The sequence below is a fragment of the Larus michahellis genome, chromosome 1 (genome assembly GCF_964199755.1).
Source record: "Larus michahellis chromosome 1, bLarMic1.1, whole genome shotgun sequence".
Classification (NCBI taxonomy): domain Eukaryota; kingdom Metazoa; phylum Chordata; class Aves; order Charadriiformes; family Laridae; genus Larus; species Larus michahellis.
This window is the reverse complement of record NC_133896.1, coordinates 70,298,254-70,311,826: the sequence shown is the minus strand read 5'-3', so window position 1 is coordinate 70,311,826 and position 13,573 is coordinate 70,298,254. Positions and strand designations below refer to the sequence as shown.

The 13,573-nt window shown below is 41.9% G+C and overlaps 1 protein-coding gene across 2 annotated transcripts; it reads right to left on the bottom strand.

Annotated features, from left to right (window-relative positions):
• Positions 1-1,521: 1,521 nt before the first annotated feature.
• On the bottom strand, positions 1,522-9,752 carry MGST1 (microsomal glutathione S-transferase 1). Of its 2 annotated transcripts, none has more exons than XM_074585504.1 (4): positions 9,624-9,752; positions 7,071-7,218; positions 4,604-4,698; positions 1,522-2,139 (listed from the first exon to the last, which is right to left on the bottom strand). In XM_074585504.1, the coding sequence occupies exons 2-4, from the start codon at positions 7,209-7,211 to the stop codon at positions 1,893-1,895; spliced, it is 483 nt and encodes a 160-aa protein (XP_074441605.1). In that variant the 5' UTR covers positions 7,212-7,218; positions 9,624-9,752; the 3' UTR covers positions 1,522-1,892. The 2 variants fall into 2 exon arrangements, with proteins under 2 accessions (XP_074441605.1, XP_074441615.1); XM_074585514.1 differs by having other exon boundaries at positions 9,467-9,626.
• Positions 9,753-13,573: the final 3,821 nt, after the last annotated feature.

The following is a 13,573-nucleotide window of genomic DNA, read 5'->3' as shown; positions in this document are numbered from 1 at the left end:
AGTAGACGCGACTTAAACTCTACCCCTGAATTGCAATAAAAAATCTCCCTTCTTTGGATTAAAGCAGCCTGTTTGCACCCTTCCTGACTCCTCCTGCTACCCTTCTCAGTTACAGACGAATGTGGACTTCCACTGGATCATCTCAGAACTATGGGTAGATAGGTAGGCCCTCCTGTGATATGCCCCACAGTACTACATCCACTTCTCATAGAGAATGGTTCGGGTCAGAAGGGACCAAAGATCACCTAGTTCCAACCCCCCTGCCATGGGCAGGGACATCTCCCACTGGATCAGGCTGCTCAAACCCCATCCAGCCTGGCCTTGAACACTTCCAGGCATGGGGCAAGTTCGCTGGGCAACCTGTTCCAGTGTCTCACCAGCCTCACAGTAAAGAATTTCTTCCTAATATCTAATCTAAATCTACCCTCTTTCAGTTTAAAACTGTTATCCCTTGTCCTGTCACTATACTCCCTGATAAAAGAGTCCCTCCCCAGCTTTCCTGTAGGCCCCCTTTAGGTACGGGAAGGCTGCCCAGAGCCTTCCCAGAGAAGGTCTCCCCAGAGAAGGTCTCCCCAGAGCCTTCTCTTCTCCAGGCTGAACAACCCCAACTCTCTCAGCCCATCAATCCGGGCTCACAAGTGAGGTCGTAGAATAATAGAACCATAGAATTGTCTAGGTTGGAAGGGACCTTCTCCCACACAAAAACAAGAGAAAAGCAAAGCCTTTTGCATACACCAGCCTCCTCTGGGCTATCCCTTAGCAGCACAGCTTCTGGGGTAGGAAAGTAAACTATACATGTCATGCTCCAATTTCTGCAGTTTGAAACTTATCAATGACCAGCACACTTGATATAAAGACTCTCCTGGGTCATTTTTTTTTTTTTCCATCTTGTGCTATTGTTTATGCCACAGTTATGAAAATGAACAAACAAAACAAAAAAGACCAGGAAGGGTCTTTCTAAAGAAAGTATTTCAAATTGATGCATCATAGAAAGATGCAAGCAAAGAGCAAAAGTTTCTATCAGCAGCATATTTGTGTCAGTATGACATGCAAAATAATTATACATTCACATCCAAATTACTTGATATGTACAGTTGCAAGTGTCACTCATTTAATGCTGAATTTATTAAAAAATTTTAAAAAATTCTACAAAATCTTCTACTTTATCCAGTCACGAAACCTATGTCTGGAGTAACTTCAACAAAAAGAATTACTTCAAATTTTCACCCGTGTCACTAAACTAAAGTTTAGCCCAAATACTTTTTTCTTTTTAATCTATTCAACTGACAGAAATGGAGCTGCAATGGTTTGGGTTTTTTTAATCCCAAAATGGATTATACAAACAACAATTTCATCAAAGATTTTTTACAACAAGCCTAGCATTACTGGTTATATCTTATTATTAAGGTAAGCATTCTTCAAAGAACTGTTATGATTGGAATCTCTTCCTGATACATAGTGACATGCTATTTGCTGGCTGCAGTGAGAAGAGTCAAAATGAAAACAAAAATACAAACACGCTTTTTTTTTTTCCTCTTGTCTTTATTGATTTAGACTTCAGAGCTACAGCCAAAAATAGTGCATCTGTAGAAAATTACCACACTTGCTATCAATACAGCATCATCGCATGTTTAGAATCATAAGCACTTGACAATTCGCAAAGGGAACATTCAATCTAACATTTTGGCAATACAGCCCATGAATAGGGAATACAGGGAGAAGGATTTTTTTCCTCCAAAAGGAAATATTTCTGAACAGGAATGAAAAGCCTTTGTTAAAAAATGAATTCCAGTCACCCCAGAAAACTCATGCTGGCTTATTCAAGACATCAACATACCCTGCTGGAAAATTCGCGTGGAATGTCAAAAGGTATGCAGAAGTTATGACTCTTGCTACAGGTACAACGCCGTCTTCAGCACTTTGTACGCCATCGAGATGGTCACTGCATACGCAACTGCCCAAGACAAACCTCTGGCAGGCTGGGGAAGAGGGATCAAGTACGCAAAAGTGTGAGCGATCCTAGCCCCAGTGAAGATCCTGAAATGCAGCAAGGCTGTGGACAGCTCAGGACCACTAAGAGCATACAGCAGTCCAATGCCAAGAAACGGGACAATATTTTCAAGGTCATTGAGGTGGCCTCTGGGGAAAGAAGCAAAATTGGTTTACAGTGACACATTTTGTTGAGTAAAGCACTTCAAGACCCAATATTTTTAAGCATCTTCAAAGCGCACTACTGTTAAGGCCCTAACATAACTGCTGGCTTCCTCAGCAGCGGGGACTTGATTCAGCTACTAAAATGATTTTGGCATGTTCACCTGACATCGCTCTGGTCTCTCGCGTCGCACCCCACATTTTTAAGCTTCTGATTTTCTGTATGAAAGGATTTAGTTTTTGCCCAGGATCTTCATAATATTAGGGACTTCGAAGAGTTATTTGAGTGCACCTGGGTGTGCAAGAATGCAAGGAAAGGTGGGGAAGAAGACAGCTGGAGTTTTCTTGTAGCCTCTCTCAACTAAACATCACTTAACTGGATGATTGTGATTGCAACTACTAGACTTCATGGTCCAGATGGTCTATTCCAATCCCATAAACTCAGTTTTTAGTCTCCACAAAGACAATATGAAATATCCTACATATGAAACATTCTATAAATCTTCATGAAGTTCATCATCTTGAAGAATGCTATTTTTGAGCATCTAACAGGTGTGACAGTTACGCTTTTGGTTCATTTTCTTCACTACTAAGCACTAAAATAGCTGAAAAACGTTTAGAAGTTTTAAACCATAATATAATTTGCTAAAAATGTGTTGAGACTGAATTTCTGATCTTGAAGTATTCTTTCACGCCTCTTCCTAAACCTTCCCTGCTCCCTCTACCTCTTTAGAAAAATTACACTTCCAGCCAAATTTACTGATTGAAACAACCTCTAAGCCTTACTAATTATGTCAAAATTCACAGCCAACTAGAATCAGAACATGGTGCTGTTTTGCAGCTGCTTTCTGAAGTCATTTATCATTACAAGGAAACATATCCTCCAGCTTTTTTTTTCCCTCCAAAAAAGTACACTGAAGAAAGTAATGTCTTTTCTATGCCCATAAACACAACAAATTCTAGTCACTTATACAGAAGAGAAGCCATGCTAAATCTATGTGACGTTCTCTGTTGACACAAAGCTTGCAACAGAAAATATCGTAAACTGCCATTAAGAACCATTGTTGGGAGGAAAAAATGGATGTTGCTGAATCAATGCAGTACCTAGAACCAAGATGACTTCCTAGGTCTGGGGAAGTCTCAATAGCTCTGCAAAATAGCAACACAACATTTCATAATACACTGCTTTAAAAATCTAACCTGTGTAAATGACTCCATGCTGTGGTTGTCATTTCTCTAACGTAACAATTTAAGTTAAAAGGGCATCTTGTAGTAAAGGTAGTATCGACTTAGTTGTCCTCTTAGAATTTACAAATAGAAAAGAACTACTCCTCACCAAAAAGTGTCCATTTTTATATAATAATGAGCAAATTAAACAACTAACAACCCCCTGAACCACTCAGGAGGAGAAAAGGAAAGTTCAGAGCATCTTTACAGCCCATTGAGATTAGACTCTTCTTTCTGAGATTTTAATCCAGAAGAGACGTACAGAAATATACCACAGTCATCTACATTTGCAAGGAGATACTGTTCTGAAATCAGAGCCAATACTTATTTTCAAGATCTTCCCTAATAGTGGTTTAAATGAGAACAGTTTGTTCATATTCAAGTTTTTGGTATAAAAAAATATATATAGCAAATAAACTGTTAGCTTCATTAAGGAATAATCATATGGAAAGTATTCCATTAAAGCTTTCTTTGTTAGCACAGGTGTACCAAACAGCATCTCTAAAGTTATGATTTTGGTAACATAAAATTTTGCCATCAGCTAAATAAAACTAAATAAGCTGCAACATTCAACCCACTGAAATACGGCTTACATTCTGCCATGAATCCTGCAAACCAAAATACATACACTGCAGGTTGCACAATGTTATACTATTACTAGCATTCTTCCAGAAGGCTGGTCAACTTTCCTGTACAATTGCCACATCAGTGAGTAATCTCAATTCAATCCAGCAAAAAGAGCACAGGCTTTCACTCCTGCTCAGTACGATTGGCCAGATTAATGCCCTCATTACAACCCTGAGTTCCATGACTTCAACACAGTTTTACTCCTCTTCGTCCTGTTATTTCCTTTACACTTTAGGAAAAGATACAAATATTGCAACTGGTGTTCAAATTATATAGAAAGCTGATTTCCACTTAATGCACACTGCTTCATATTAAATCAACTTACTACCATATTTTACAATCTTCTCATCACTTCTCCCATGTATACAGGATACTATCCAAGAGTTAACTATTATAACCAATGATTTATTATTTTTAGTATGCACGCTGACTGTTTGAATGTGAAACGGTCCGTTCGTTGAGACAAATTAATGTATTAGATTACTACATAAAGCAACACAAAACACACAGGCTTGCTAAAGAGAATGGTGTGAAATTAATTCCTTGATTTAGTATTATTCTGCTATTTAAAACAATTTTGAAGACTCCTGTGCATTACCTGCGTACACGTTCTACACTTGGATCAGTCCGCAGATATTTTTTAGCGCTCTCGCCTTTACCAAATGATGCTGTATCTTCTGGGTTGACAAATGCCTATTTCAAATATAAACACACAAGAAACATTAGAAGCCAGAATGTTTCTTCTAGCCAAGGCAGCTTGCTATAAAGGTCACTCTTTTTACTAATGCCTCTACAACCTCATATAACTTACCTGAAGTTAAACACATGGGGAATAATATATTGCTCACTACATTACTGTTTTCTTGAGCCCAGCCTGTAAGTAACTTCCGTGCTGACAAATTAATGTAATTTATGCATGTAGGTAAAGCCTTATTGTAAGATGGACAAGCGTGGCAGATGACTCAGTACTCAGCCTGAAGTAATGCCAATGGGCTGAAGGAACTGACTGACTGTACTGCTTAAGTCTCTCTCTCACTATTCTTAAACTATCCAAAAGCCTTTTTTGGATCCCTTCCTTCTTCATAAGTCTACACAGCAATAGCATCCAAGAGTCTTACTCCCATACTCATTTATGACCCTTTCCTCTTAGGTACAAATTTTGCCACTTACATGACCCGTTACTACCTCCAAATACTGTAAGACACTATTTGAAAACAACATTTAATTCCATTAGTGCAGGCTGCAGCAGATTTCTCCTTGCTTGACACGTGGTAACACATGCATTCTGTGGACGGTTCAGGCTATGCAGGCTTAATTCAAGAAAACCTTGTGATTTTAGGAGAGTTACATGATTGCTTTCTCAGGCAGCCTTGATCCCTTTCTCCAAAATATCCTTGGGCCTCAAAATTCTGTAGACATGATAACAGCATCAGCAACATTTTATCTTCTCTCGTTTCACTAACTGCTTTCTTCCATTTTTTCTTAACATTTTAAAGACTTTTTTATATTTAATAGGAAATAAAAATGTCTTTACTAACTTCTGTTTGTAATATTACTCTCAGTCCTAAGAAAAGCAAGTACTCCAAATTAATGAAAGCCCTATTGTCACCCGCATACATATGGATCATAATGTGGCATGAGCGTTGATTAATACAAGAGTCCACTGGATCCACATATAGAAGCAGTACAGCTGACGTGCTTCCACAAAAGGAAAAGGAAGTAAGGTTACAACACAGACATCTGGGTCCTATTTTGAACATACAGGCCAGATTGCATGTTCTACTATACTCAATTTTCAGCTATGCCAAAGACCTAGAGAGCTATCAGAAACCAGCAGTAGCTCAAATGCTTTGCTGTTAGGACCTCATGAACCACAGAACAGTTCAGCTGTGTTTTCCTGCACCTTGCAGGAATGAAAAGCAGTATTTCAACAAAAGAAGGGCAACAAAACCCTTGAAGCACACACCATTGTGAAGATATGTGGCACACTCAGGGCTCTTTCAGCCCAGGACCAAGTGTTGGGGGCCTACAGGAAGGACAGGGAGGGACTCTTTTATCAGGGAGTGTTATGATAGGACACGCGGTAACGGCCTCAAACTGAAAGAGGGTAGATTTAGATTTAGATTAGATATCAGGAAGAAATTCATTACTGTGAGGGTGGTGAGACACTGGAACAGGTTGCCCAGGGAAGTTGTGGAGGCCCCATCCCTGGAAGTGTTCAAGGCCAGGCTGGATGGGGCTTTGAGCAGCCTGGGCTAGTGGGAGGTGTCCCTGCCCATGGCAGGGGGGTTGGAACTTGATGATCTTTAAGGTCCCTTCCAACCCAAACCATCCTGTGATTCTGTTTCCAACAGTGGCCATGGGCAAATGCCTAGAGAAGATCAAGAACAGCAAACACAACACAATGCTTCCCATGAACACTCTCTCCTAAACTAAATGCAGCTTCTGCAATATTTAGCAAACCTCAGCTGCTCTTTCATATACTTATCTAGCCTACACATCAATTCACGTAAATTTTCAGCCTGCCTCTCATTCTAGAAAAAAATTAATTTTTTTCTAAGATAATGACCCACCTGCAGTGGGAAGGCTAAAACAATTAGGAAATGTAAAGAGCTTTAGAATTACTGGATGAAAGGGTTATAGATGCATAAAAATCCAGTTCCTACCCCTCTTCTGACCCTACTAGTTGGTTATTCATGTAAATTGGCTCCATATCACATTTTATTTGCTTTATAAATTGTATAACCTGGTCACCAGCTTTCTGCTGAAGACAGTGGAAATTACAGTTATTAAAAACTCTTATTTAAAAATAAGAGAAAAGTTTTAGAAGAGTAGAGTAAGTCAAATGCAACTATAAGATACAGTCTCGTAATTATGTTAAAGACCTTGTCCATTTGGGACCAACAAAGCACCAGCATGCCAAACTCAGAATATCATTAGAGGACGGAGGAGAAGGAGGAAGAACAGCACCAGTATTTGAAAGCTGAAATGAAACACCTGTGATATCTCTGTATTTCAATACAAATTTCAATCTAATCTACCAGACAGTATTGCCAATTTCTTACCTTTCTTGAGATTCTGAAGTATGCTGTTATAAGACTCATTAGCATCATTTTTAGAAGAACAATAGTTGCATAAGTAGCGTAAGCCCGGAAGACTTCATTGTCAATTAACTGGGTCAGTTTAGCCATTTCTCCACTTCTCATTGATGACCTTTAGAAAAACATCGAAGTTAGGCTAACATCATAGCAATCCAAAGTTCTGGTAACAAGACTGTCAGGATAGCCTTTTTTTTTAGCATCACTGCAATGCCAGTAAATTTTGCCAATGCAGAAAGTTTATTTTCAAACAAATTTACTTTTCCTCAGTTTATTTTGTCAATGGCATAATACTTTAAGATGAGAAATTATATTATCATTTAATATTTTGCTTCCATTATAGCTGTTTATTAAACTGTCAAAACATAAACCACCAAAATACTTACTGTAATTGCAGAAACAAAATTTAGTCACAGAAATCAGTAGACTTTTGGAATAACAAAAGGAGTTAGATCAATTTTAGACCAATTCATTTGAAATAGTGAATTTCCCCAAGCAGTTACCAGGACAGAAAGAGTGTGATGACATACTATACATACTACAGTGTTTGAAGAGGAAAATTAGTATTGCCTAACTTTTTTTTTGTAAAATGACACAATTATAATTGCACTTCAGCTTTCAAACTAACCAGCGTCTTCCCACCCAGCAATCACTTGTGATCAAACTGAGTTAAACACGCATTTTTCTCCTTTGAGACCTTGTTCTTAAAAATTGCTTTTAGCATGATTCACAGGCAAAGATTAAGTTGTAATGACAAAAAGCAGAGAACTATTTATGTTTTTACCATGGGAGGTTTAAGTTAACGAACTCTCTTTCCAATGAGACCATGCCACACCCACAACCCTATGGAAGTGGTACCTTTTATCAACACCATAAAGTTAAGAATGGGATGAGGACTGAATGCACGTAAAACAAAAAGTATGTCTCCTTACACATTCAGTTTGTGCTCTGCACGCAGCAAAGCTTCCTTGCCTCACCAAGTGCTTCGACCATGCACTTAGTGAGCAGGAATCCACAAAACTTGTATGTCTTCGCTTCACTCAAAACTAAGATAAATGTATGTTTTGTTATAGTTAACTTCATTATTTCCTATGATATCATTTTAACAATAGAAATAAAAAAGGCAATAATAATATTAAATTGATTACAGCTCTATCAATCTCTTATCTTGTGTTCAGCATGGAGTCACTGCCAGTTGGCAGTGAATGAGAAACTGGACGAGCCGAGAGGAGAAGACAACTATTGCTCTGAAGGCACATCCTTGGTGGAGAGGTGGGCAGGACGGAGGCAAGCAGCTGTTTGCTCAGTGAAACAAATCTAGCCTTGCCTGGACCGGTCTGGCTGTGGTGATGGGATTTTGTTCCCTTTTATCCTTTCCAAAACACTGCTTGGGTCACCAGGCCAAGCACTGGCTCTAGGAATTATTACAAATTCAGTATAACTCTCCTTCCTTTCACTTCACAGTACCGCAGTTCTCGAGATAATCAGCATTTCGGCCAAGATTTTTCTCAGTGGTTTCTACAGAACCTGCATAGTTTCACACAACAAAAAGAAGGTCTGTATGGCTTCAGAGTGGTTCTCCTTCCTGAATTTTAAAGCTATGGTGAACATACATCCAAGAACGATGCAAAGTCACAAGAAACTGTTCACCAACATCTCTGTGTTCCTTCCACTGGCGCTACACCACATTTATCGGTTTTCCCTACTCACAGAGTTGGCCTCTCCAAACTCTCATAAAGCCCTGACCTTGCCTTCATTATGTAAAGGGAGTATACTGAAGAAATTCATAGTTTTAAGACCAGCAGAAATGCGAAAATACACCCCACACGCCAAAACAGCACAGGGCTAATAAAGACTGCAGCCAGCCTGATCTGCAAAGGCAACGGAACACCTGTCTGTGCCGTGAATGCGAAACTCGGGGCCTGGTTAAGTGCACACGCCCGGATCCCACGGAAAGGGCTTTAGGAGCCGGTGGGTGAGCACACGGCAGCCGCTGTGTCCCCGGCGGGAGCGCAGCTGCGACCCTGCCCCAGCCCCGGCTGACCGCGCCGCTGCCGTACACAGCGCTGCCGGCACCGGGGCGGCCTTTTCTCCTTTCCTCGTTCAAAACGCGACTTTTCGAAGTGCGCTCCAGGCACGTTGAAACTGCGGCCGGCTGGCCGCCCGCTCCCGTTTCCAACCACCCAGGTCCCCGCGGCCCAGCGGGACGATCCCTCCCCTCTCCGGGGCTCCGCCGCCCGGCCCGTGCCCACGCTGCTCCCGCTCCGCGCTTGCCGGGGCGGGGGGGGCGGGGTACGGCCTCGCACCACGGAACGGCCCCGGAGCCGCGGGGAGCCCCGGGCCACCCCCCTGGCCGCCCTCACCACACGCTCCTCAAGAAACACCCCGCCGCCTTCCGCGGGGCGCCCCCTCCCCTCAGCCGCCAAAGGTTTCGCGCCCGGAAGGCGACGGGAGGGGACAAGGGGGGATTTTCCGCTCCCGCCCGGCAGCAGGAGCCGCCATCGCGCAGCGCCCACGCACCTCGCCCGCGTCGCCTCGCAGAGCGCCCACACCGCGGCCGAACCCCGCTGCTCCCAGCCGGCCGCTGCGCCTCCGCCCGCCCCGGGGCCCGGCCTGGCCCGGCCCCGCCTCGCCTCGCCTCGCCTCCCCGCCTCGGGGCGCGTAGGCGGGTCTGGGCCGCGGCTCGACAAAAGGCCTTGGCGGCCTGTGCTGACCCCGCGGAGCCGCTCTGCCCCGCGGGGCCGCTGCGGCCTTCGGGCCCTGTGGGCAGTCGGGCAGGCCGCCGGTGCCACTTTGGTGGCTCGTCCAGGAAAGGCAAGGTTCAGGCCCCGGCCCCAGCAAACGTTACCTGGGAGGAAAAGAAGGAAAACCAGGAAAAGCAAACACGCAAGAAAAGCAGACGCTTGTGTCTGAAGACACTTGGTCTTTGACACAGAGGGAAACCAAAGATCATGCCCCAGTCACACTTCGTTAGAGTGGTGCCACGGCCAGCGGTTGCACGAAGTCACAAGTGGTCTCAAAGTTTACCTGAGAAACTATATAGAGCACCTAACATCTCCATACTTTGGGCCCCTACATCGCTTTGGTGGATCTGAACCTTTACCAAAGGAAAAAAAAAAAAAATCTAAAAATGCATGTCTTGCCAAGCCATGGGTGCTGTTGCAATCAATATGCATCATGTTGCTTTGCAAAGTGTAACAGAAAATAAAGGAACTTCAGGGCTGGCCACGAACTTCTGCCGGCATGCTAGGGTGTGATGAAAGGGGGAAACCCAGTGTCTGAGCTTCCCACTGCTGCTTCAGAGAAAATTATGCTATTCCCACATCACTTCCCCTCAATGCTTGAGACTAAGCAGCTCGTGATAAACAAGACTGAAGAAGATAGAGATGAATGTACTCAGGCGCCCAGTAAAGATTTCAGAAATAATCCTAAAGGTCTGTACAGAGTCAGAAAGGGATTCAATTTTTAAAGCTGCGTCATTATGGAAAAACTAGTCTTAGGTACATATATTCAGCATTCATTGATCTTACTTCATGTCCTGTTAAATACCTGTGTCTGCAGACCTTTGTGACTCCTCTTATTAACCATCAAACACAGCAAAGCTCATTTGAGCAAGGACTGTAGTATCAGCACTGATTTTAAAAGATGGCAGAAGTTGGGTTCAGCAACCTTTGTTCTCGTTAAGGACACAGCAAAGAGTATTTCCACTGAAGTCCGCAAAGCAACTCACATAAACATGGGCCTATCCCAGGAAACGGATTTATTTTTTAAAAAATGGAAGCATTTCTGCAGCTCCTAGCATACTTCAAGGCAGCAATTGTATCTTCATAAATTTTTGTACAACACCTAACACATAATATATCCCAATCATGTAGTGTAATTAGTGTTATTGAAATAAAATTATAATTATTTTCTGTTACCATTTTTTGTTTGTTTGTTTGGCTTCTAATCCTTATCTGAAGCCAGTTTAAAAAGAAGGTAAAGCTATTTATTAAGTTAACAGAGTTAAACGGAACACACATTATTATACTTGAGAATAAAAACTGGTAATTCATTTATATGCAGTTCTCAGAATTCTAGACTGGAACTACCAGAAAGCCAGGAGAAAGGCCATTTTCATTAGTTGTACATAGGGTATAATGAGAAGTGCAGCTAGAAATTCTACAAAAATCACCCTTTCCTTTGCATTTCACATTCCTGTTTTACAGATTCTGGAAACTTAGATTGATTTGTGTGATCTTAAAAAATGCTTCTGAAATTGAGACAGCTTATATGTTCCTAGTCTTTGAATGTTGAGGCCAACACCTTATTAATTTTTTCCTACTGTCATTGAATTCCCCTAAGGAAGGTATAGAAAGAAGAAACGAGGAAGGGAGGAGGACAAGAAGGGAGGGAAAAGAGGAGGGAAGGAGGAAGGAAAAAGCAGAGAAAAAGAACAAAAAAGAAGAAGGAGAAAGAGAAAAAAAGACGAGGAAAAGAAAAATAGAAAAAAAGAAAAGGGGAAGGGAAGGGAAGGGAAGGGAAGGGAAGGGAAGGGAAGGGAAGGGAAGGGAAGGGAAGGGAAGGGAAGGGAAGGGAAGGGAAGGGAAGGGAAGGGAAGGGAAGGGAAGGGAAGGGAAGGGAAGGGAAGGGAAGGGAGAAAAAAAAGAAAAGAAAAAGGGAAGAAAATAAAGGAAAACAAAAAATAAAAATGAAAAACAAATAAGAGAAAAGAAGATAAAAGATCAAAGAAAAAGAGGAATAAAGAAAAAGGAAAGACAGAAATAAGGAAATGAGAGAAAGGGAAAGAAAAAGAGAGAAAAGAAGTAAGAAGGGAAGCCAATATTTCTTGTGGACCCTGAACCACTTAAGAGTGGGGTGGAGTCTTGAGTAGAGTGCAAAACTAGGGCCATAGTCAGTAAAGCAGAAGTGAACTTGTGCTCAAGGTCTATTTTCTTCTCAAAGTTCAGTAGCGGGATAAAGTGCCTGTACAACATTTGAAAACTGCTGTGATCTACGTGAGGTTAGATACATAACTGTGGTGATAGTTGCTCCTGAGGGGCCCGTTCTCACAGTCCTTACTCATGTGAATTGTCCCTTTGATGCTAATAGGATTACTCTTGTAAATCAGGGAGGCCATATCAGCCCGATGCCCAGGGTTATACTGATCATGAAGGGCTTGATCTTGCAAACCTCATTCATGTGAGCAGCCCTTTTTCATGACAATTTTCCCATTGACCTGAAGAACTATCCATACAGCCAGAGACAGTAGAATCAGAACACAAATTTCGGGTCAGCATAAAAGTAGGGATATAAGAGTTTTTCATTTAACCTCCAGCAAGGAACAGATGCTCCCCAAGAAGGCCAGAGAAGTGCAATCATTCTGTCTTGACTGCGGGGAAGGTGAAGGAGAGGCATATATGGATCAGCCTCGTTCCATCCTGTCTCTTTCTCTGGTTCCATTTATTCACCATAATTAGTGTGGTAAAGAAGGTACCAACAATACGTTTTCACCACACCTGAAGCTTCTGTTCACCACCGCCTTGCTAACATAAATTAGTTATTTCCTCAAATAGCTTTTCTGAAAAATTGACAAATTATGCCTCCCACATTAAATCAACCAATGATTTACAGAGTAAAAAAAAAGATGAACACTAAGATTCAGACCATATTTTAACTTAAAATCTGAAATGCTGTTTAAATGCCACGAGGAAAGCGTTACAAAAATGTTTACTATAGCAGACCAGAGCCAGTTTTTGTGCTTCTCCATTAAAACCTGCACCCTCTGGTTAGAAAGCACTTTCGCTATATCAGATGTTGACACCTGTGTAATTTCGCTGTGATTCACATGCTTCTGCTTCAGAAGATCTCAAACTGCTGTCTGGTTTCTCTGGGGAACTGCTTCAAAAGCAGCAAGAAAGGATCTTTCTTCGGTTAGGAATGCTTCCTGCTGGGTGTAGCTTGGTGAAAGCATCCCTGGCATAAGCTGCCTTTCAGTGGAGCTTCGAACTCCAAAACAGCTGTGCCCATCCATCCGTCTCTTTCATTCATGCCACTTTTTTGAGGGCAACGGTTCTCAGTAGTGGAATTTGAAGGTTTTTTTTTTAAATTCCAGTTGCTCACTTGTAAGAGGCAAACAATAGTATATAATTTAAGTCACCGGTCGCAGTGGGTGGTGACTAAAAACCAGTGAGAGAAGGTGAAAGGAGGCAATCTCCACAAAGCACAAGAATGGTTATGTCTGCTGATTGTCTGCTCAGTTATACATCATTAATACTTTATTCGAAAATCCCACAAAGCTCATTTGCTGGTCATTTCAAGAGACCATGAGTAAGGTTGTCCTCTGAAGTTGCTTACTGTCTTCCATCAAGTAGCACCGTTGCTACAAGGAACGTGCAAGACAGGGCTCAAAAGTCACCATGTGGACATATTGTAAGAAATAATCCAACACATGAAGAGCATCCGTAGACTGTTGCCCTACACAGCTTGAT

Bases quoted from the DNA above. Each gene is read 5' to 3' on its own strand.
- MGST1 (XM_074585504.1), bottom strand. From the start codon at position 7,211: ATGAGAAGTGGAGAAATGGCTAAACTGACCCAGTTAATTGACAATGAA. The intron at 4,699-7,070 runs GTAAGAAATTGG...TATTTGAAATAG, and splicing joins ACTTCAGAATCTCAAGAAAG to GCATTTGTCAACCCAGAAGA. The intron at 2,140-4,603 runs GTAATGCACAGG...TTCTTTCCCCAG, and splicing joins AGTGTAGAACGTGTACGCAG to AGGCCACCTCAATGACCTTG.